Source organism: Ovis canadensis, chromosome 5 (assembly GCF_042477335.2).
Source record: "Ovis canadensis isolate MfBH-ARS-UI-01 breed Bighorn chromosome 5, ARS-UI_OviCan_v2, whole genome shotgun sequence".
NCBI lineage: Eukaryota > Metazoa > Chordata > Mammalia > Artiodactyla > Bovidae > Ovis > Ovis canadensis.
In genome coordinates, this window is record NC_091249.1 from 47,270,100 (window position 1) to 47,294,423 (window position 24,324).

Here is a 24,324-nt window from a genome sequence, read left to right on the forward strand (position 1 = left end):
CTGCATCCAGAGGACAACTGTCACGAGATCTGAAGGAGACGGAAGAAGAGGGAGGGGAAAGGCTTGCATTAGCTCATAGCAAAGCAAGAATGCTAGGCAAAATTAGTTCAAGTCAGACTATGTTTGATGATAACCTCTCGCTCTCTCTTCAGCGGGTAATCCTGTTTTCAAATTCATTTTAAGTAATATGATATTCAATCTTACTAACTTTTATGGTGAGCAGTGATACTGAGAACTGGGATCAAACACTTGGGAATACAGAAATCATCTCTTAACTCTATCCAATTACTTAGAAATGAACACAGAGAAGCTTTACAAGATTGTAGATTCTTGAGTTTAAGCACTGGGAAAATCTGAAGGATTTCTCTCTACACTCAGGCATTTTTAGCAGAGGACTCTTCTGAGTTAAGAGGCCTGATCCTTTCTTGTGTTTGCTGTGGGTCCTCTATAGGTAGGTAGTTCATGCTGTGAGAACAACCAAACACTTGCCCAAGGAGCCAACAGCACTTGGCTTCCTCGCAGACCACTGCACTTGGAAGTCTGGGCCTGTGTGTGCTTGTGCACCTGACCTCGGCAGGCAGGGGTGTTAGGAAACAGGTTCCCATCCTGGCTTTGGCAGTATGATGCCGGATAGCCACGGATACTTGATTTGATTTCTTTGTCCTAAATTTCATCTGTAAAATGAAAATATTAGACTAAATCAAGCAGCTTCTCATCTTATGCCTAGTGAAAGTAAAATTCATTATAATTGTCCACAGAGTGCTGAGTGCTAAGTTGGTTCAGTCATCTCCAACTCTTTGTGACCCTGTGGACTGAAGCCCTCCAGGCTCCTCTGTCCATGGGATTTTCCAGGCAAGAATACTGGAGTGGGTTGCCATGCCCTCCTCCAGAGGATCTTCCTGACCCAGGGACCCAACCAGCATCTCCTGCTTTGGTAGGCAGACTCTTTACCACCTGCACCACCTGGGAAGCCCCTAACTGTCCACAACATGCCACTGAATCTGGCCTTTCACCATCTCTTTGTTTTATCTCCTGTCCTTTTCCTTATCAGCACTCTAGCTGTTTCTGGAATACTGTGCCCACTGCCCATTAGGACCTCTGTATATGCTTGCCTTCTGGCTAGGATGTTCTTCCCCAAGATACTCACCCATAAGCCTTCCTCACAACTTTCAAGTGAGTCAAATATCACATTCTCTGTGATGACACACAATTGCAAATCGTACACACACCCCAATCTTTATCCTCCTATTCAGCTTAATTTTTTTTTCTTCCTTAGCACTTAATAGTATCCCACCACCTACTATGTATTTAACTTATTTATCTTACTGTCTGTCTCTCCTGGGAGAATGTCTGTTCTCCAAGGGCAGGGATTTCTCTCTGCTTTGTCCACTGGTGTATGCCTGGTAACTGGAAGGGTCCCTGATGCAGAAAATAAATTTAGTTAAGTTTTTCTGAACAGATGGCTGGAAGGGAGGGGAGGAGGAGAACAGCTCTGTGCCAGCTCTGAGGTCTGTGGGCTGCGGTGTCTACAATCGGAGGGCTCTCCTCTGTCGCCCCTGCACGTGAAACAAGGCAGCCCAGAGCTGCATGGGTGCGCTTTCACTCAGCTGTAGACCCTCTCAAGGGCTGCTTCCTGCATGTCATGCTCTGAACTGAAGGGCCATGCACACCACTCTCAGCGAGACCACCGCCTCTGCCGCATCACGTGTTAAACAGATAACTAACGAGAACCTACTGTGCAGTACAAGGAACTCTACTCAGTGCTCTGTGGCGACCTAAATGGGAAGGAAATCCAAAAATGAGGGAATATGTATATGTATGGCTGATTCACTTTGCTGCACACCAGAAACTAACACAACATTGTAAAGCAACTTTACTGCTGTGAAAATTAATCTTAAAAAGAGATCACAGCTTTTAAAATTGTCTATGGGAAATTCTTTATATTGGTACTCAGCTCCATTTTCTAGAGTCAAAATTAATACCGTTTGAGGGAGCATAGTGGTATCCATCTCCTTTCTCAAATTCTTCACCTAAAATCCCCAGGAGGAAGAAAAGTGAGTTTCTCTGTGGTCAAGATACCTACCACATTGCTTTTAACAGGGAGTGAGGAGGAGGCAGTGATTTCAGCCAGTTCCACTAGATGGCAGCATCGTCTGGCGTGCTGGTATCCAAAACTGACATTTGCCAGCCACACTGGCTACAGAAGCTCCCACACACCCCTCCTGTTCTTTTCCACACTTATCTCCTTGCCGCCTCTTCACTTTTAGCTTGGTTATTTTCAACCGGTAATTTACAATCTGCTCCTAAATGGTTCATGCTTAATCATGAGTGCATTTAACTCCAGCCTTGGAATTGTTACGTCTGCTTCTTTCTGCCAAAGTATTAATGCATTACGTAGCCCAGCCTCAGGCTCCAAAAAAAAAACCTCACTTCTCCCACAAAACTTTCCCAACCAAGCCTGGCTCTGATTCCAACTGTATATATGCGCTGTGATATAGTCAGTTGCATAACTATTTTCATATATTGGATAGAATGTGTGTATATACATATATAGTTGACAGAGAATCACATGCACAGCTCTGGGCATCTGGAAGGCAAATGTACATTTTACATATATGATCTGCAGGTGACCACACTCCATATAACAGGAGTAGTCATGGCTCTATGAAATAGCATAGCTGCCAGAGGTTTAATTCATGGGTCAAGACACTAGATACGTTAACATTCATCTATGTCTTCCAAGTTTGAATTCCTTCCTAGTATTCAATTTAAGGTCCAGGAAGTCTTCTGAGCCAAAAAACTTCAGATAAACCTCGACAAAATATGATGTATAGACTTGAACAAGAGTGTGTAAATACCAATATAACTTTTAAAGCTATTTTGAAATGCTTTCTGTATTTCAATCCATGAAAATTTTTCCAATCTACCTGCAAAATAAAATGAAATCTACTTGTGGAAGTATTAAGTAAGGCTAAAAACAAGCCTAAGGTGTATTTTAAAGTACAAAAGGCCTTGTTTGTGAGTTCAAATTGCTTATTGGCTGTTAGAGGAAATGGCAGTGTCAATATTCTGACAAACCCCTACATAATGGGAGAACACAAATAAACACCGTTGGGTTTGCAGGTCTCTCCAAGGTGTTCCTGACGCTATCAGATCACTGGGATCCAGGGGCGTCTGAGAGTTAGCAAACACACAGAAATTGTGAGAAGGAGAAATTTCATGTGCAAAGTTCTTGATCAGTTCAGAGCCCCATTTCTGAAGCATTTCAATCCTTCATCCACTTAGAAATGAAAACGGTCTACATGCAAACTCCAGAAGCCATCTTTTCTACCAACAGTCCTCAAACAGCCCTCAGCCTCCTAACGCTCCTCCACACTCAGAGTTCTTGCAAAAGAAAAACAGTGATTTTTCTGAACACAACCACTTGAAAGCTGTGACCAAAGGTTATTTCCCTGTAGACAGCAACACCATGGTGCTTAGTCATCAATTCCGACAAAGGTGTTACAACCAAATTAGTCTGGGCACTTTTAACTCACCTAGTTTCGGCATTTTCCCCCGTATCAATCAGAAGAACAGCTTCCCAGAGTCTCAGCAGTCACACAGACCAGAGGAACACACATAGCCACCCTGCCGATGTCTTTTCCACAGCATCTGTACTGCCTTCAGGGAGTCAGTCTTCCCTGAGAATAATTCAAAGAATTTGTCCCATCCTTTCAAAAAACCAACCATAAGCATACCAAACCAATGCACGGAAGACACTGGTCAACAACAGTCACTTAAAAGTTGTCCTGCTTGTTATTCTGGAAGCCGGGTTTCGTCACCTGTAGCGGAATGCATTGTGTAGCTTTTTGTTGTGAATCCAGAGAGGTCTTAATGTCCACAGCAGGGACGGACTGGGTGCTGCCTGCACTCGCTACCCATAAACTATGACTGCACGGGGACACAGGGATCACCTGTGATAGGAGGACGGGAGACAGTTTCAAAATCAAGCAGAAACAGGAAGTCTAATGTTTCCACATGCAAGAAAAGAGGAGCAGATACTTCAAAAAAAAAAAAAAAAAAAGGGAGCAGCCCTAATCATAGATGCCCAGAAAAAATTTTAAAAAACTCATTTCTTCCTGGCCTGTAGAAACATGAATGTCTATTAATAGTAAGTGTTGCTTAAAGGTGTTCTGGTTCTAAAGAGAGCTAGAGAACAGAGTTCAGACAACTTTGCTACTTAAAATCGTTAGCCTTTTGCTTTTGAAGAGAATATAAGGTCTTTATAAAGAATGTATGTATGCCTGCATCCATGCCCATGCAATACACACAGGTACATACATAGAGATACAGGCACATGTGCGTTCTAATAGTCTGTTTAGAAGCTTATTTATTAATCTGGGCATTTGACAGTTATCATCACCCACACGTCCTTCCCTCATCCATCCCCCCAGGCACGGTTTGGCCAGTCCCACTTCACATGCACTTCCTCTGTGAATCCTTTTCCTAAAGATCCCAAATGGGTGTTAGGATCTCAGCCTCTTCCTTTAATCCCCACAGCACCTCACCTGAGCTTCCTTTCTGGGATCTTTTCATAGCTGTCCTTATGTGATCTATGGTGATCTATCTTATCTTCAACTCCATAGTAAGTTTCTTGACTTTATTCTTATCTTCTGCAGCAATAACACTCTGCTTTGAGTCTGTTTCTGCACACAGCAGAAACCATACCGAGTGGAATGCAATGGACAAATGCTTAACAGTCTGCTAGGTCAGGTTCAATTTTCAGCCAAGCCACTTCCTAGTTTTTTAGACTTGCAAGTTACTTCACCTTCTGAACAATTTTGGTAAGAAAGAAAAATTATAGACAGAAGCTAAAGACAGGGAGCTCGTAGAGCAGTCCTCAAAGCCTTTGACTGTGTGGATCACAATAAACTGTGGAAAATTCTGAAAGAGATGGGAATACCAGACCACTTGACCTGCCTCTTGAGAAATCTGTATGCAGGTCAGAAAGCAACAGTTAGAACTGGACATGGAACAACAGACTGGTTCCAAATAGGAAAAAGAGTACGTCAAGGCTGTATATTGTCAACCTACTTACTTAACTTCTATGCAGAGTACATCATGAGAAACGCTGGGCTGGAAGAAACACAAGCTGGAATCAAGATTGCCGAGAGAAATATCAATAACCTCAGATATGCAGATGACACCACCTTTATGGCAGAAAGGAAGAGGAACTAAAAAGCCTCATGATGAAAGTGAAAGAGGAGAGTGAAAAAGTTGGCTTAAAGCTCAACATTCAGAAAACAAAGATCATGGCATCCAGTCCCATCACTTCATGGGAAATAGATGGGGAAACAGTAGAAACAGTATCAGACTTTATTTTTTTGGGTTCCAAAATCACTGCAGATGGTGATTGTAGCCAGGAAATTAAAAGATGCTTAATCCTTGGAAGAAAAGTTATGACCAACCTAGATAGCATATTGAAAAGCAGAGACATTACTTTGCCAACAAAGATCCATCTAGTCAAGGCTGTGGTTTTTCCAGTGGTCATGTATGGATGTGAGAGTTGGACTGTGAAGAAGGCTCAGCGCTGAAGAATTGATGCTTTTGAACTGTGGTGTTGGAGAAGACTCTTGAGAGTCCCTTGGACTGCTAGGAGATCCATCCAGTTCATTCTGAAGGAGATCAGCCCTGGGATTTCTTTGGAGGGAATGATGCTAAAGCTGAAACTCCAGTACTTTGGCCACCTCATGGGAAGAGTTGACTCATTGGAAAAGACTCTGATGCTGGGAGGGTTTGGGGGCAGGAGGAGAAGGGGACGACAGAGGATGAGATGGCTGGATGGCATCACGGACTCGATGGACGTGATTCTGAGTGAACTCCGGGAGTTGGTGATGGACGTGGAGGCCTGGTGTGCTGCGATTCATGGGGTCACAAAGAGTCAGACATGACTGAGCAACTGAACTGAACTGAACTGAACAGTATCTAACCCACTTCACTTGCCTTTGGAGATATGAAGGCAACTCTCCTATGCTTCCCTAGGACTTGTAACTAGGAAATCAGGACATTCTCGACAGATTTAAGGATCGACAGTTGTGACAGATACCCAACGCCGGAGCATCATCTGTGCTCTGAGACAGGAAAAGAGGAAGCAGCTGCGACTTCTAGCCCTAGAAACAGCGCGACAGCTTGGCAGCGGAGGAATCTGTCCAATCCCTTACAAAGGCGACTGGTGCTCAGATGCAGCCGTGGTTCTCTATCTCTTTCTGGTAAGCTTAGCTCTGCAGCTGAAGCAAGGTTCTGCTCAGCACCCCAACACCCCCAGGCCCCACCCCGGGAGTGTGAGTGGTATTGCTGGTGATGGACGCACCCCGGAGCTTCGCAGTGACAGTACATAAGCCATTTCATTAGGGAAGTCTGGGTATGTCTTATCTTGTATTTCTCCTCCATCTATCTGCAACCACATAACAGTGGCTTTCAGAACACCAGCTTCTCTTGAGCGTGCACGCTCTCCACGTTATCTGGGCATCTCACAGCAAGGCACTATCACTTCAATCATTTCACTGTCTCCACGCCCAGAGAAACCAGGTGACAAGCACAATTTCAATGAGGTTAAGCAGATTATTGGACGAGGCCCTGCAAGCTGGGGCAGGACCGAGAGAGAAGCCATGAGACCCAGAACCATCTCCAAACACAGGCGCTCTCTCTGGCCTAGTTTCATTGACTGCTTATTACACACCCCAAGAAAGACACTTCCTCTATGGCTACCCACATCCTTATCAGCAGTGCATTCGACAAAATCAACACAAGGATAATGCAGTTGATGGCTGCATGAAAATGTGCACCATTTGTTTATTTCAACAGATGCTATAGTCTCCAGGACAGAACTGGAAATGTCTGCGAAACACCTTGACCTTCATGCTTTGGCATTTCCAATTTTCTCCCTAGTCCCTAGGGCATGGTCTGGTGACAAGAGTACTGCTATCTTCTTTTCATTCAACCCTTCCCTCTTCCCGTCAATCCTATCTAGACCCCCCTTTTCAGTCTTCTTCCTGCCATCGCAGCCCTCTCAATGGCCTCCCTAAAACCAGTGCCACAAACAGGGCCTGCTCTTTGACTCAACTTGATTCCCTTTGTCCCTCAGCTCTTCTGGGAGGAAGGAGTCATTGGCGAGGGAAGAAGGCAGGCTGAGGGGGGATTATTCCAGGGCCTGAGTCTGGTAAAGTGCTCCAGAAGCACTTTCTGAATGCTATCACAGAGACAGCAAATGGTCACCTCTTACCTGAAAAGGCTTGTGCCAACAGGAGCACGTGTTTCATGCCTGGAGGAGAGCAGAGAAACCCTACCAGATGCTGAGCAGCGTGTGTGATTTCCCTGTGTTCGCTCACTCTCCCTGAAACCCTGGGAGGTGGGCACCATGATTCCTGGGTTGTAGCCGAGGAAACCAAGCTCCATAAATGTAACATACTTGCTCAGGGCAAGGCCAGCATGGGTACACGGGATCTCTTATTCCAAATTGGTTGGCTTTTTCCTTGTCGTATCATATCATGAAAGGGTGATATGGTTCACCAGAGAGCACACACAGGGGACTGTCTGGAAAATAAAGAGAACACTTGGCAGCCCACCGTTTAAGGACAGGCAGAGCAGTGAGTTCACCAATGTGAACTGGAGCTGCTGGGGGCCAGTGCCGGCCGCAGGGCAGGAGGGTTGGGGGGCAGATTTCTCAAGTCCATCCTCACACTGATTGCCCTTCACAGCCTCCCCACAAGGGGCTGCATAAAAAAGAAGTGTGGGAAAGCACATTTTTCTATCACATAGTATTTCTTAGTTTCCAGTATAAGTTTTATAAAATGTTACTCAGAAGCAGGCAAACAAATGAATAAACAACTCACTACTAGCTGCAGTACAGTGACGTCAACAGCCAGATCGTAGCACTCTAGAATGAGCATTTATGTCTGTTGTCCTAGGACGCTCAAACCTCTCTTCACACTCACACCACCAACGAAAACATTAAATCAGCCTTTAGGAAGCACAGAAACACTGAGTGCCTGTTGCAATAAATATGCTGGCACTTGAACGTGGTTTATTTTCTGCTGAGCTGAGTATAAACAGAGTCTTGACATTTTATAGCATTCTTGCATTGCAAACCTTCATGTGAAACTGAACATGAGCCCTCATAATAAAATACTCCACTAATTAAACTCTAAATTTGCCAAGAAAAACTCTCCAATGGTAGAGTAAATTTCTCTATAAATTTCTAGTGAATATCCAACACACGGTATTTCCCAATTTGAATTCCTAACCTCCTGTCACCAAACCTGATCATTTTCCTCTCTGTTTTAACCTCTATGGATCCCATCATCCCCCAGTCATTGCTGATTCCTCTCTTGCTTTGGACGGTCTCTCATTCACCAAGTTCTGCTGTCTTTCCATCTGTGCTTCTCTCATTCTCATTTGGATTTTGTTAAAACCTGTGCATTCAAGGTGGCAGAAGATGTTTTCTTAAAAAGACAGCTTTCCAGAGAAGACCATGAAAGCAGTTATACTTTCTATCCCCCTTTAGATGACAGTGAGCTTTGTCATTTTGTAGTTTTACCCACGTGGCTATTTTGAAACCTGTATTAAAAGCAAAAACCCAACTTTCAGAAATGTTTCAGTTTAGCGAGCCATCAGGAATTATACCCTGTCTTGAGTAAGGTTTCTCCTTGATTTTTGGCCCCCAGGAAACACATACACACACCAGTTTTGACCATTTGCAGGGGAAGGATGATCACCCTGTTTGGGGCCTTATCCCATTGGTACCCAGAGCCCCGCACTCAGGCAGACAGCAATCATCACTTGTCTTCCGCCCCATCCTCCTCAGTCTCACAACTGAACAAAGTGACTGAATGGCAGGCTGACATCAAACAAGCTCCTGCCACATGGTGACTGAAGAGCAGACATCGCCGGGCACACACCTCTCACCCCTGGAGAGATGTGAGAGCCCTGTATTCCCATCCCACTAAGTGGTCCTATTCTTCCAGACAAGGAGGTGGCCACAGGAGCCCAGAATTTCCTATCCTGTGCTACGTTTCTGTCTCCCCACCTCTAGCCTCTCATCACCCAAAGTCTTTCAGGACAAAGGAGGGCACGTGGGCTAGTTTCATCCAGAAAATGCCCCCTGATACAGTAAAAGGATGGGCTAGAACCAGATTCATATGACTCGTCTCCAAAGAGCTTCCCTGCTGCACTGCATATCTCATCTTCCCACCAGCCATTCAGACTTGAAGCCTCAGTGCCATCTCGGATCTCCCTCCCCCACTTCCAGCCACCAAGCTCTCATGTCTCCCCACCCTTGCAGAGTGCCTCTGCCTTCCTTCATTTCAACTCCAAAGCCCCATCCTATCTCAGGCCTCAGCTTCCTGCTCCTTTACTTACTTGCCCTCATGGCACATCTTCTCACACCACATCATCATCTGTGCCTAGAACTGAGTTGAAAATCTTCACTTTACCACGTCATTCCCCAATGAAGAGTGTGCAGCACTTCCCAGCTGGCTCATGGATCAGAGTCCACACTGTCAGCAAAGGATTCAAGATGCTCCCTAGCCCTGCCCCCATCAGGCCTAGCACTGTTCTAGTTCTGGGCCCCTGTTCACCCACTTTCCTTGGCCTCTGGGGTCCATTCCACCATCATCAACTACAAAATACTGCCAGTCTCCCAAGGCTCAGTTCACACAAGGCCATTATGATGCCTATAAGTCGGGTCTAACTCTTTGTGACCCCATTGACTGTAGCCTGCGAGGCTCCTCTTTCCATGGGATTTCCCAGGCAAGAATAGTGGAATGGGTTGCCATCTCCTCCTCCAGAGGATCTTCCCAACCCAGGGACTGAACCTGCATCTCCTTTGCTGCAGGTGGATTTGTTACCACTGAGCCACCAGGAAGCCCATCACGATGCCTGAAGCCAGCTCCTCTTCCTCTGTCTCCCTATGCGACTTGGAAGCTTCCTTACAAACTTTAGCCCATTTTGCTCAAAGGGAGAGGCACTGTTATACATGTCTCATCGTCCCATGACACTGCACATTTCTAGGTGACAAGGAGATTGCTTCATTCATTCAAGAAAATCAACTCACATTTATCCAGAACCTACTGAACGTCAGGTACCGACTTAGGGGCCAGGCTCATTGTGGGAAATAAAACACAAGAACTGACATTCAGTGGGAGGAAGACGTGGCAGTCAAGTGAAGACGTGGCAGTCAATAAAGACGTGAATAACTAAAGGGCAGATTTCAAGAGGTGCCGGGATGGGAATGAACCAGGAGTTCTGATGGAGACTGCGCTGGCAGAGGTGGCCTTGGAGGCCAAGCGCCAGAAGAACAACAGGAAAAGCAGCAAGAAGACAGGCACTCCAGCCTGAGACAGGACAAGCTTGGCCCATGCCAGGGAGAGGAGAGGGGGCCAGGGTGGCACCAGTGTTGGATGCACAAGGAACAAGTTGCTGGGAGTCGGGGAAAGGCCCACAGAGGTGAGGCCACACACAGCACAGTCAGAAGTTTCTGTTACGTGGTGGGAATGGAAAGCAGGACAAATGTCTGGAAGGCAAAGTGGCAATAAAGATCAAAACCTTCAAACTCCACATGTCCTTTGAACCACTTCCAGGAACGCATCCAGTGAAACAGAGACAAGTGTGGACAGCTGCTAAAAGCAAGGCAGTTGTGTGGTGTTATGACAGTGGTAAAGATTAAAAACAGTTCACTTATCCACATGGGAGATTGGTGAAGTGAATTATGGCATAGCTATATAATGGCACATAATACAGTCTTTAAAAATGATTTTAGAGTGTAATTAATAACATGCGAACTATTCACAAAGGCTACAAAGCAATATATAAAAGAAATCATATGAACTACTATGCAATTTTTATAGAGAAAACTATAGGCATACAGAAACCAGCCCAGAGTTATAGTCACAAAATATTTTTTTCTGAGTGCTGAAGTTAAAGAGTAACTTTTTTGTTATCGTTTTTCACTTTTTTGTCAAATTATAATTGATAAATATACTACACTACCATGTGATGCTTTTGTTATAAGGGGAAAAAGGTTTTCAAAAACCTGTTAGGGGGGCGTCCCTGGTGGCTCAGTGGTAAAGAATCCACCTGCCAGTTCAGGAGACACAGGTTCAATCCCTGATCTAGGGAGATCCCACAGGTCGTGGAGTGACTAAGCCCATGCACCTCAACTGCTGAGCCTCAGCTCCAGAGTCCAGAAGCCTCAACTGCTGAGCCTCAGCTCCAGAGTCCAGAAGCCTCAACTGCTGAGCCTCAGCTCCAGAGTCCAGAAGCCTCAACTGCTGAGCCTGCATGCCACAACTAACGAAGCCTGTGCACTCCCTGTGCTCTACAGCAAGAGAAGTCACTGCAATGAGAAGCCCGCACACTGCAACTAGAGAAACGTCAGCGCAGCAATGAAGACCCAGCACAGCCATAAATAAATAAATAAAATTATTAAACAAAAACACCCAAACCTGTTAGTAACAAGAAGGTATAGCAGAGTAGATTTCCTATAAATAACAAAGGCCGCTGATCAAGAGATGGCCAGGGCAGTCTTCTGTCTTTTTTAGGGAATCTTCAGAGTAAAACAGAAACACAAAACAACAAAACAAAACTCCCTAGAACTTCAGGCAGGAAGTGTGTCATTCCTTTCTCGCTGATCCCTCTGACTCAGTACTGACTTGTCAGGCCCCTCGGGTCCTCACAACGAAGAAGTTGGAGATAGGTGCTCTGACAGGATGAAGACCTGGAAACCTCGCCCAGGAGCTCCCAGCCCTGGGGCTGAAGTCTGAAATGCCAACCTGGACCTTCTAAGGGAAAAGCCTTTCCCATTCTTCTTTAGATTCATTACAACTGAGTCAAACACTCTCACTTATATTATTACAGGTTAAACATGATTACATTTTTGTCTCTTTCTTTTAAATAAGATTTACTGTGCAAGCCCCCAAACACGCTGTGGCGCGTAGGCTTTCTTCCCGAACAGGTTTGAAAATGTAATAAACGATTTAGACAAGTCCCAACAAGTCTCAGGTATTTTGATGCCAGTTTGTGAATGCCCAAGGTGAAAAACGTTCACCGCAGAGGCCCATTCAGCCAGCGTGCCTCCCTGCTGGCCCCTGGGTCACAGGGGTGGTTTGGTTCCCTGTCCTGTTTGGTTCTAAGCTCAGCACTTAACGGCCACTCAAAGAGCATACGTTGAAAATGATTTACTAGCAGAATCCCACATACTTCTTTTAGTTCTGTTTTTAATAATCCCCTGGAAGCCACAGAGCTGAGGGAACTAAATACATGGGATTGTACATGAAAGTAGATTTTTTTTTTACTCTGGGAACCTTAAAAATTTTAAGACAAATTAAATCAGAGATTGAGGACACTGACAGTTATTATCCAGGGCCTCTGTCTTCCCACATTCATTCAATACATATGTATTGAGGCCTTCCTGTGCCCCCAGTAGCCCTCAGAATGAATGATAAACAAAGGGGCCAGAGGAGGTAAATGAAGGACTGGGAGAGGGGATGGGCAGAAGGACGGGAGGGAGGAAAGGAGACAATTACTTCCAAGATATTCTAACAGCCACGGTCAGTTTGAGAACAGGTTATTAAGGATCTTATAAGACCTACGTAAAAATTTAGACTTTCTCAAAACCGTAATTAGGCATTAAGCAGGGGATGCACTGGCACCCCACTCCAGTACTCTCGCCTGGAAAATCCCATGGACAGAGGAGCCTGGTGGGCTGCAGTCCATGGGGTTTCGAAGAGTCGGCCATGACTGAGCGACTTCACTTTCACTTTTCACTTTCATGCATTGGAGAAGGAAATGGCAACCCACTCCAGTGTTCTTGCCTGGAGAATCCCAGGGACGGCGGAGCCTGGTGGGCTGCCGTCTACAGGGTCACAGAGTCGGACACAACTAAAGTGACTTAGCAGCAGCAGCACAATCAGGTGGCTATTTTGTAAAGACCAATAAGAGCACAGGAAGTCAGACTGGTGCGGAGGCGGGGGCATGTGGCATGTCAAGTGTCCTTGAAGGAATCTGGGTAAGAAATGATAGTGGCGCCCTGGTCTCAGTTGGTGGCAGTAGGCTGGGACAGGCAGTGTACAGATTCTACAGCTATTGAGTGGGAGAACTGGTAATATTGGCAATTGACTGACGTAGAGGAGGATGCCTTCCAGGCTTCCAGATAGTCACTTAGATCACTACTAAGGGGAAAATGCAAAGAGAAGGTAAGTTCAGCTGACTTCCTATCGCATTTGAGTTGCCTGTGAGATGTCTAAGTATTGATAAACACTTTACAACTGGACAGACAAGTCTAGGCTAGGCTTGAAATATACCTTTGATGGTCATTACCAGGTAGAGATTCTGATATCCCAGGAATGGATGGGGTCATCTAAGGAAAGAGTGGAATAAGCAGGGCACAGAGGGACTTCCCTGGTGGTCCACTGGTCAAAACCCCACGCTTCCACTGCTGGGGGCATGGGTTCAATCCCTGGCTGGGAAACTAAGGTCTCACATGCTGCATGTCATGGCCAGAAAAAAGAGAGGACAGCAGAGGACCCAGACAAAGCCCTAAGAAATACTGACATTTAAGGGATGGACAAAGAAGAGGAAGGAGCCTGCAGTGGAGACTGAGAAGGGACAGAGGCAGAAAAGAAAGAAATCAGGAGGGTGGATTGTCAAGGAGGGGACTGCGTATAGAAAATAGGAGCAGCGGGTCCATCAGACCATTCTCTATGCCTGCATCTCCATTTCTTCTCTGTAAATAGGTTCATCAGCATTAATTTTCTAGATTCCATATATATGCATTAATATGTGATATTTGCTTTTCTCTTTCTGACTTACTTCACTGTGTATATATAATCATGAATGATTCATGTTGATGTATGGCAGAGACCACCACAACATTGTGAAGCAATTATCCTCCAATTAAAAAAAAAGAAGAAGAAAACAAGAACAGTAGTGATTTGCACTGAGCAGTCAAGAAGGAAGTGAACGGTGGCTGTGCACCCACCATCAAAATGCCAGATGCTGCTCCACTTCTTCCCCACCCTTGATATTTCTGGAGTTGGCTGTGAGCAGGCAGGGGCTAAAACAGGAGGAGGCAGAAGAAAGAAGGTTCTGAGATAAACAGGGCAGGAGATCCTGGACATAAGCCAATGGGATCTGATCAGGGGCTGGAAAAGGGGCCAAAGGCCACAGAAGTCACAAAACATGAAGTTACACAGGTGGCATTCTGTTGTTCCGTCCAAAGTATTTACTGGCCATCTACTATGTACAGGCACTGCCTACAGTGCTGGGCGTGGAGCGGTGACAAAACCCTAGGCAGAAAAACAGGATTTCAAGCAGAAATAAATGTTTTTCCTTCCCTGTGGGAGGGAAAAACAAACCAGAATCAAGGGGAAGAATGACTGGGAGAGAGGAGCATTCTGGATGGGGTGGTGCCTGAGCAGAAAACTGAGAAGAGTAGGGGAAAGAGATAAGGAACAGGCTAAGGGGAGGGCCTTCCAGGCAGAGGGAAGGGTGGATACAAGGGCTCTGAGGCAGGATCAAGTTCGGAAAGTCTGAGGAAGCAGCAAGGGAATGTGGGCCAACGGGAGAGGAGGAGTGGGGATGGTAAGAGATGACACGGGAGAGTTGGGCCAGGGGCCAGGTCAGGGAGCCCCACAGCTCAGGGCAAGGAGGGTGGACTTCACTGATTGTGATGGGAAGGCACAGGAGGGTTTAGAGCAAGGCAGTGACAGTCTGCTGGGTTTTCTGAGAATACTCAGATGACCTGAGAAGTAGACGGGGGCGAGGAGTGCAGCAAGAGCACAGGAGGCATTGGAGGCCACTGAGGCCATCAAGATGAGAAACGGTGGCGGCAGGGGAAGGGGAGAGAGGTGAGATCTGCATGTTTGGAAGAGAAACGAACAGGACTGGCTGGTGGACTAGCTGTGGAATGATGAGGCGTCAAGATGCCACCTAAGCTTTTAGCCTGAAAGCTCGGTATACAAATATGCTGACAGAGAAGCACAAAGCCAGGGAGGAGAAGGTTTGGGTTAAAAGAGTGGCCATGGAATCAAGACGTCTATTCCTATAAAGACAATGTGGCACATATATGCAATGGAATATTACTCAGCCATTAAAAAGAATGAAATAATACCATTTAAATCGATGTGGACAGACTTAGAGTTTATCATGCTAAGTGAAGTCAGACATAGAAAAGACAAATTTCATATGATATCACTTATATGTGGAACTTTAAAAATGATACAAATGAACTTATAAAACAGGAATAGACTCACAGACTTATGAGAACAAACTTATGGTTATCAAAGGGGAAAGGAGGGGCAGGGATAAATCAGGAGTTTGGAATTAAAATATACCCACTACTACATACTTTGCATCCCCAAATCCCAAAGAAGGGCAATGCCAAAGAATATTCAAACTACCACACAATTGCACTTATTTCACATGCTAGCAAAGTAATGCTCAAAATCCTTCAAGCTATACTTCAACAGTATGTGAACTGAGAACTTCCAGATGTTTAGAAATGGCAGAGGAACCAGAGATCAAATGGCCAACATCTGCTGGATCATCAAAAAAGCAAGAGAGTTCTAGAAAAACATCTATTTCTGCTTCATGGACTATGTTAAAGCCTTTGACTGTGTAGATCACAGCAAACTGGGAAATTCTTGAGGAGATGGGACTACCAGCCCACCTTACCTGCCTCCTGCAAAACCTGCATGCAAATCAAGAAGCAACAGTTAGAACCGGACAAGGAACAACAGACTGGTTCCAAACTGGGAAAGGAGTATGTCAAGGCTGAATATTGTCACCCTGCTTATTTAACATACATGCAGAGTACATCATACAAAATGATGGGCTGGAAGAAGCACAAGCTGGAATCAAGATTGCCAGGAGAAATATCAATAACCTCAGATACACAGATGGCACTAACCTTATGGCAGAAAGTGACAAGGAATTAAAGAGCCTCTTGATGAAGGTGAAAGAGAAGAGTGAAAAAGCTGGCTTAAAACCCAACATTCAAAAAACAAAGATCATGGCATCCAGTCCCATCACTTCATGGCAAATAGATGGGGAAACAATGGAAACAGTGATGGACTTTATTTTCTTGGGCTCCAAAATCACTGTGGATGATGACTGCAGCCACGAAATTAAAAGACGCTTGCTCCTTGGAAGAAAAGCTATGACAAACCAAGACAGCGTATTAAAAAGTAGAGATATTTCTTTGCCAGCAAAGGTCCACAGAGTCAAAGATATGATTTTTCCAGTAGTCAGGTACAGATAAGAGAGCTGGACAATAAATAAGGCTGAATGCCAAAGAATTGATGCCTTCAAACTGTGGTGCTGGCGAACTTTTCAAGAGTCCTTTGGACAGCAAGGAGATCAAACCAGTCAATTGTAAAGGAAATCAACCCTCAATATTCATTGGAAGGACTGATGCTGAAGTTGAAGCTCCAATACTCTGGCCATGTAATGCGAAGAGCCGACTCACTGGAAAAGACCCTGATGCTGGGAAAGATTGAGGGCATGAGAAGGGGATGACAGAGGATGAGATGGTTGGATGGCATCACTGATTCAATGGACAAGAGTTTGAGCAAGCTCTAGGAGATGGTGAAGGACAGGGAAGCCTGGGGGGCTGCAGTCCATGGGGTCACAAAGTGTTAGACATGGCTGAGCAACTGCACAACAACATATATAAAAGAGATAACTAACAAGGACCTATTGAATAGCACAGGGAACTATATTCAATATCTTATAATAATGTATAATGGAAAAGAATCCAAAAAATGGCTTGATTCCACAGCCATTCTTCTAACCCAAACCTTCACTTTGTCCTTCTCTGTCAGCATATTTGTATACTGAGCTTTCTGGCTAAAAGCTTAGGTGGCATCTTGACCCCCTCATCATTCCACAGCTAGTCCAACAGCCAGTCCTGTTCATTTCTTTTCCAAACATGCAGTGATTCCGAATCCAAACTGAATCACTTTGCTGAAACTAACACAACATTGTAAAATCAACTGTATTTCAACAAAATTAATTTTCTTAAAAATGATGCCCATGAGTCTTCCCCAGAGATTCTAAGTTAATCAGACTTGTGTGAGACCTGGCCCCTCCTTCATTTTTCTACCCACGTCAGGTAAAGAAGCACTGCCCAGAGAGTGTGAGGACAGAAAAGGCCCTTGGAAGGAGGAGTTAAAGAGGTAGGAGAAAAGGCGGTTGTGATGCCCTGGAAGCCAAGTCTAGAAAGTGTTCTGGGAAGAGGGAGGGATGAAGGATGCTGAATCTGCTGAGCCTGAGGGTGGAGGGGATGGAGAAGGGGCCACAGGATTCATTAAAACAGAGGTTTCTGGAACTTCCTTAGTAGTCCAGTGGTTAAGACTTTGCATTTCCAATGCAGGGAACATGGGATACATCCCTGGTTGGGGGAACTAAGATCCCATAATCCATGTGGTGTGATCTACTCTCTGCCAAAAAAAAAGAGGTCTCTGCTGACCTTAACAGAAGCAATTTTGGAGGAGGGGAACAGTGAAGAGGGCAGTAAGAAGGGGAGATCACGTGCAGAGATACTTCCATGGGAAAGTTCCACTGGAACCCAGAGCAGAGAAGTAGGGTGAGAGTTAGAAGGTTACTTCAGATTGAGGAAGTTTCATTTCATTTGTTTTTCTGAGTCTCAATGTGCTAACATTTTTGGCACAAGTGCATTCTTCTCTGCATCATTTGCTTTCATCTGCTTTTTAAGATGAGTGACAAAAAGGCATATTCTGATACTGATGAGGATTGTTCCCATATGGAGAAAGAAAAGGATGTTGTATAAGAGGGGGTTAGTTGCAGGAGGACTTGCATGAGGTAGAGAGAAAAAGCCATTAATAATAGGACCCTGAATCTGAAATTCCCCTTCAAATGCCAGGTGTCTTCATTTTTCATTACTCACGGGAGGTAATATGTCCTAAAAATCACAGGATGGCTAGACAGGAATGGGACTTAAAGATCATCCTATCCAAAGTCCACTACTAATCCACAGCTGAAATCCCCTGTTTCCCTTCCCATCTGTGGTCTTCCTCACAACCTCCATTGAAAGGGACTTTCTATACCTCTTCACTTAACCATCTTATACTTCACAATTCCATGGTTCATGATATTTTTGGACACTCCCTGAACTTAGCCAGAAGCTATTTTCCTGTATGTCAATCCGCTGGTTCTGGTTCCATATGTTCAGGACACAAAGAACACGTCTAATTCCTCTTTTATGTCTTTCAAACATTGGGAAATGACTAATTCTTGCTCCACTCTCTTATTCCCATACTCCCAAACCAAATCAATTCTTTTTTATGTATTGACAAACAGGTCTCCATTTTAGGAAATGTCTAGACAGGGGCTACCAATCAACCCAGTTGTTCTGTAATATGATGAAGCTGTAGGCAAACATACTGCAGTAAAAGTTACACCCATAGGTGTACGAATTACCCACAATAGCCCTGGTTTCCAAGAAACCAGAATGGCTCTCGGTGATTTCTCCCTCTAGCTTTGGCTTGATCCATTCAATCCTTAAGCACTAATTTAATTCTCCAACGCATCCTGTCCCCCAATCCTCCCCTCAACACACACATCCACCACATATGCACACTCTGACTCTCAGCAGAATGCGGTCCATTTACTATTAAATACAACTGTCATTAAGTGCCTTGTCATGATTCTCATAGCAGTCCAGTTTTTAGTAAGTGCTATACTATAAATTTGGATTAATTTTTACAGACTTCATTCAATAAAACTCCAAAGTCAGAAGAAAAACATAAGTGTTTAGCTATCCAAAGAGTACTTTTTAAAAATTACAATTATAAATTAATTTAAAACCATAGCTACAAAAAAAATGTTTAGATTAAAATTAAAGTATTCCTTAGATTATGGAGTTATTGCTGAAACTCGTGAAGAAACAGGATATGGGGTTTCAACAAAGACATTTGGAGTATTCATGCCAAATATTACATGAGTTGTTATTCTTCTAGTCTTAATTTAAAACATTCCAACCACTAGGTGTAAAATCGACCCAGCACACAAGAGTATTGGCATAATGCCTCAAATTGCAATAAACTAGACTGAACAATCTTAAAATTATTTTATTTATTAATGTCTAATAGGCCCTGAAATGTTTAGTAAATGAATAGATTGCATTACGTGGAGTTAAAGGGCCCCTCAACCCCAAAGAAGAGAAAAACTGGAAAACTATTATAGACATAACTCCAGATTCATAAACATGAATTTAACTTTAGTACAAAAGGCTGATGTAGAACACTAAAGGTACTACTTAAAATCTCTTGAAATCTCTGTAAAGAGACAAAAATTTTTTAAAAACTGGTAGTCGACCACTTGCATAAGGATCAATGAATTCAGAGCTACTTCAAGAGCTTTAACTATCATTTTCATAGGTTTTTAGAAACACAGTTTTGAGTATATTCAGTATATTATGTTTATATTTAATATTGAATTTCACCACCTCAATTAAATTTGACAAGTGTACCCAGGAAAATTCAACTTCTTTATGGCAAATATCTTTTATGTGTGTTATGCTCTAGAAAACTGGGTATGTGCAGAGGGAGATAAAGTTCATTAAATTAATTATACAATATAATAAATATAGATGAAAGAAACTGCTAGAAAAGTATTTCTGAGTGTCTCAGAATTAGAGCAAATGATACCTGCACTGAAATTAAAAGTGCCTTTCCTACCTTCCCCATATCCAATCAAAAGGAAAGAAGAGAAAATAAAGGTCTATAGCACATAAAATCATATTTCTTATAGCCCATGTATAATCACTTTCAAATGATTCCCTCTCTGATTTTAGAAAACTTCATATGTAAGAAACAATCAATTCAAAAGCCTACTTAAAAATTATTTATTTTGGCCAATTTAAATAGGTTTAATTTTCCTAACTTCAGTTTTCTTCCAAGTCATTCAAATGCAATAAACTTAGAGAACCACAAGAAGACAGCCTGTCCAAAAAATCAGACCCAGGTGATGTTCCAGCTACAAGGACAGGCCAGGAACACACCATCAGACCCCTGTACGGCAGGCACAGTAGAGGCATTTGCTAAGCCACTCCCTTCCCCTCATCTTGCTGAGAGGCCAAAAATGTAAACTTCTTCATGCTAGGCTTTCATCACAATGGCCTTATCCACTGCTCTGACATATCTCATTTCTTAAGCCGGATTATTCTAGAGCGCTGTTTTCCAACCTCGGTACTATTGACATTTTCTGCGTGATGATTTTTTGTTACAGTAGAGCTGTCTGTGAATTGCATGTTGTTTAGCTGCATCTCTGGTTTTTACCCAGTAGATACCAAGAAGCAGATCCCTCCCCTAGTTGTGGCAATCAAAAGTGTATCCAGACATTGCTAATGATCCTTGGGAAGCAGGGAAGCAGGCGCAAAACTCTTCCTGGTTGAGAGACACCGTTCTAGAGCACTGATTCTTGGCTACACATTGGAAGGATCTGAGGACTTTTGAAAAATAGTGATTTCCAAGTCCTACCCACCTGCCCCCACCCCCATCCCCACGTGAGATTTTGATTTAATTCATTTGGGCTGAGTGGTGAGCATCTGAAGCTTTGAAAGCCAGGAGATTCTAAATTATGCAGCCAAGTGTGAGGATATCTGCCCTAGAGTTATCAATGATATCAAGGAAGTCATTGAACCAATTTAAGGCTACACAAAAATGCATTGTGATGCACTATTGTGAAGTTGCTCAGTCGTGTCCAACTCTTTGCGACCCCATGGACTGCAGCCTGCCAGGCTTCTCCACCCAGGGGGTTTTCCAGGCAAGAATACTGGAGTGGGTTACCATTTCCTTCTCCAGGGGATCTTCCCAACCCAGGGATCGAACCTGGGTCTCCCACGCTACAGGCAAACTCTTTGCCCTCTGAGCCACCAGGGAAGCTTCCTCCAAATTAAGAGTATTTTTTTATGTTGGTATTAGAATCTATACAATTATAGTAAACCAGTAGAGGAAATGGAAAAAGGTTGACTGTAGTCCTGATCTGACAACTTCTTTTCCATTTTGATTGGACAGGAACAAGAGCAAAAAGACTTGCTTGAATCTTAATGCTGTATCTTCAAACACAGATGGGGTGATTTAGAAGCCAAGCTTCACAGACAGGAAAAACAGAACTAAGTCCTCACAGGGTGAAAACACCAGCTCTACAATGAAGACACTCTGGAGTTGCCATCTCTTTAATGAGCACCACTAAACTGGCCTTGGAGAAATGCAGAGTTCATTAAAAACAATACACAAGCAAACAATCTGTGGGCTGGAAAGACACTCAGAGAACCCACATGGGAACTGAAATCAAGCCCTTTCTGGTCGGATCATGCTTGTAATAGATGACATTACCAGGGACCTACCTGGAGCTGACAGCAAAGTTGGAGCCCTGCACAAAAGCTTCACGGCCACAAACAACCCCAAGTCTTCTCTTCCTCACTTATACCTCTGCATCCTCTGCCAGCCTCAGTATGTTCAACTCTAGGCTTAGTTCCAACTTTTGCAGAGAATGGCATGGCACTCCCCCAGAAGGCACTGTTCCCCTAACTGCCTGGTCTCTGATTGTGGCTTTCCGGTCAACCATGTGCCAACCTATCAGCTGGGCTGACAGACTGACTGCTGTTCTTTAAGTTGGAAAAACAGCAAGTAGACACATGCACACAAACATGAAAGTGATTCTTCTGCCAGTTCAGCAAGGACACTAACCAGCAATTTGTATTGAGTATCTATGATATGTACAATACTTTGCTAAGAGCTGTATACACATTATCTCACTGACTCCTGACAGTACTATAAAGGAGATGCTAGTACTGTCTCCATTTGGTAGAAAAATTTATTGAGGCTTATACAGTTTAAGAAACTTATCCAAGGCCAAGCCAGGACTTGGATACATTTCTCTGGGGCATCAAAGCCCCTGGTCTTAACCGCCACATAATCCTGCCCACCATGGTTCTCGAACTTGGACTTAAACTCCACCAGTAATTAATGTTTCAAGTTCTCATTGATTTGGGTTAGAAATCCTAGGATAGGAGAAAATTTCCCAGATACAGAAGATGTGTGATATCCAGTTTCATCCCAGACTGCATCAACAAAATCACAGGACATTGTACATGTCTTTGAACTTGCCTTGAATTAACCCTGGAGTTCAGCTTTGACTCCTCACACTCAGCATGCTTACTGATTCTTCTTTCAAGTCTCTCCCTAAAAGTCTACTGTTCGTGCTAAGATTCTCTCATGTCTCCCTCTTGGATTTGCAAGTGCCTCTGAACTGGCTTACACCAGCTCACATAACTGCAATCCATCTTGCACACAGATGTCAGACCTTTCAATGCAACTTTCAAGTTTTCTCTCTTCTGCTAAAAAATGTGCAAGAGTTCCCTCTTTGAGATACCCCCAACTCTTCGGCACACCTCTGAATGCTTCTACCATCCAGAATTCTCCTCACTATTTCTCAGTACAAAATCTCAAAACTCTAGGGACTTCCCTGGTGGTCCGGTGGCTAGGACTGGTGCTCCCCATGCAGGGGGCCAGGGTTTGATCCTTGGTTAGGGAACTGTATCTCACATGCTACAGCTAAGACCTGGAGCAGCCAAACAAATATTTCAAAAACTAAAATTAAAAAATGAAAACTCTAAGTCAGACCAACTTCCAGCACCTCCCCAAAACACTCTCTGTGATATCAAACTTTGTGACCTGGTACTGAGAGTCCCATTCTCCATGTCTGAATCAAGACCCATTTCCCTCACTTCGAATCCTTTATTGTATTCATCTATTCATAGACAGATATCAGGATTGACGTCTAAGGCAAAACTACCTTATTGAGACACTCCCATCTTTGGATGTGGCATACTCTCCTTCCTCCCTCAAAATTTATTTAGCAGCTTCAAGCACTGTTTTGGGTGTGGAGACAGACCAGACAGTATAAGAGCTAAGTTCCCTGTACTCCTGGCATTGTTTCTTCTCTAAACCTCCTAGGACATTTATGGCCAAATCCACCTCTCCCAGGTTCATCCTGGATGGCTCAGCAGTAAAGAATCCACCTGCAATGCAGGAGATGCAGAGATGCATCTGATCCCTGCGATGGGAAGATCCCCTGCAGGAGGAAGTGGCAATCCCTTCCAGTATGCTTGCCTGGAAAATCCCACGGACAGAGGAGCCTGGCAGGCTACAGTCTATAGGGTCACAAAGAGTCGGACACCACTGAGTGACTGAGCATGCACGTAAGCTACATCTCCCAAAGATGCCAGGACCATACACTCTAATGTTCAAATGAATTTAGTAGATGCTGTGTGCCACAGCCAGCACGCTCTTGAGGAATGAACATGAGAAGTCCTGCAGAACAGAGTTAGGTTACTTGCTTCAACCTAATAGTCATCAGAGAAACCTGCTTGTGTTCATGAGAGAGAGAAAGAAAAAAGAAAAATCCTACAGGATGTATCTCCTAGGAAAAACTGCTTTTACCACTAGTTTGTAAATTCCCAAAGGGCATGGACTATTGCTATGAGCATTAATTCAGTCCACAGCTATTACTGAATGGTTACTATGAAACAGTTCCTGTCCCACTTGCTAGAGATTGATGGGTGAACAAAACAGACATAAGCCATTCTTAATCACTAGGCTACACTGCCTCCACTAAAGTGTCTGCTAATTGCACTTGACCAAATTATTCAACAGTATGGAGTAATTTTTATTATTCTAGGATAATATTAATGATAATTATTCTACAGTGTGGGCTCCCCTGGTGGCTCAGTGGTAAAGAATCTGCTGCCAATGCAGGAGACACAGGTTTGATCCGTGGGTTGGGAAGAATTCTTTGGGAAAGGAAATGGCAACCCTCTCCAGTATTCTTGCCTGGGAAATCCCATAGACAGAGGAGCCTAGTGGGCTATAGTCCATGGAGTCACAAAGAGTTGGACACAACTTAGCAACTCAACAACACATTCTACAGTGTAGAAAACAAAATTTTGTTCTAGACTTTAACCCCAACCTGATATACAAATACCTAGCACATACTAAGCACTCTCGTATTTGTTGAAAAATTAATCAACCAATGTTATACAAGTTAGCACTTAGTTTACAAACTAAGCTAGATGTATGAAAATGTTTCACATGCTTTAGCTTTTGTCTTCCCAGAGTATAAACCTCTTAAGCACAAGGATCATGTTCTATTTATTTGTACCAAGTGAAACCATTCCATCTTAAGGCTGCTTCATAAAATACAAACTCAGAATTTAAAAGAAGCATACATGTCTCTGTTTGTAGATAACATGATCTTTATATAGAA

General features: G+C 43.8%; 1 protein-coding gene across 4 annotated transcripts in view; it reads right to left on the reverse strand.

The window, feature by feature from the left end:
- TNFAIP8 (TNF alpha induced protein 8) overlaps positions 1-24,324 on the reverse strand; it is a 144,315-nt gene that overhangs the window by 69,993 nt on the left and 49,998 nt on the right. Inside the window, exons 1-2 of one of the 4 annotated variants that reach the window (XM_069591705.1) lie at positions 5,078-5,214; positions 3,537-3,680 (exon numbers count right to left, since the gene is read on the reverse strand). The exons of 1 other annotated variant lie outside the window; for it this stretch is intronic. In XM_069591705.1, coding sequence (XP_069447806.1) covers positions 3,537-3,549 — 13 coding nt within the window. In that variant the 5' untranslated portion in view covers positions 3,550-3,680; positions 5,078-5,214. Of the gene's footprint in view, positions 1-3,536; positions 3,988-5,077; positions 5,215-11,480; positions 11,695-24,324 lie in introns of those variants that run through there. 2 more of the 4 variants (XM_069591708.1, XM_070292416.1) reach the window with 2 other exon arrangements.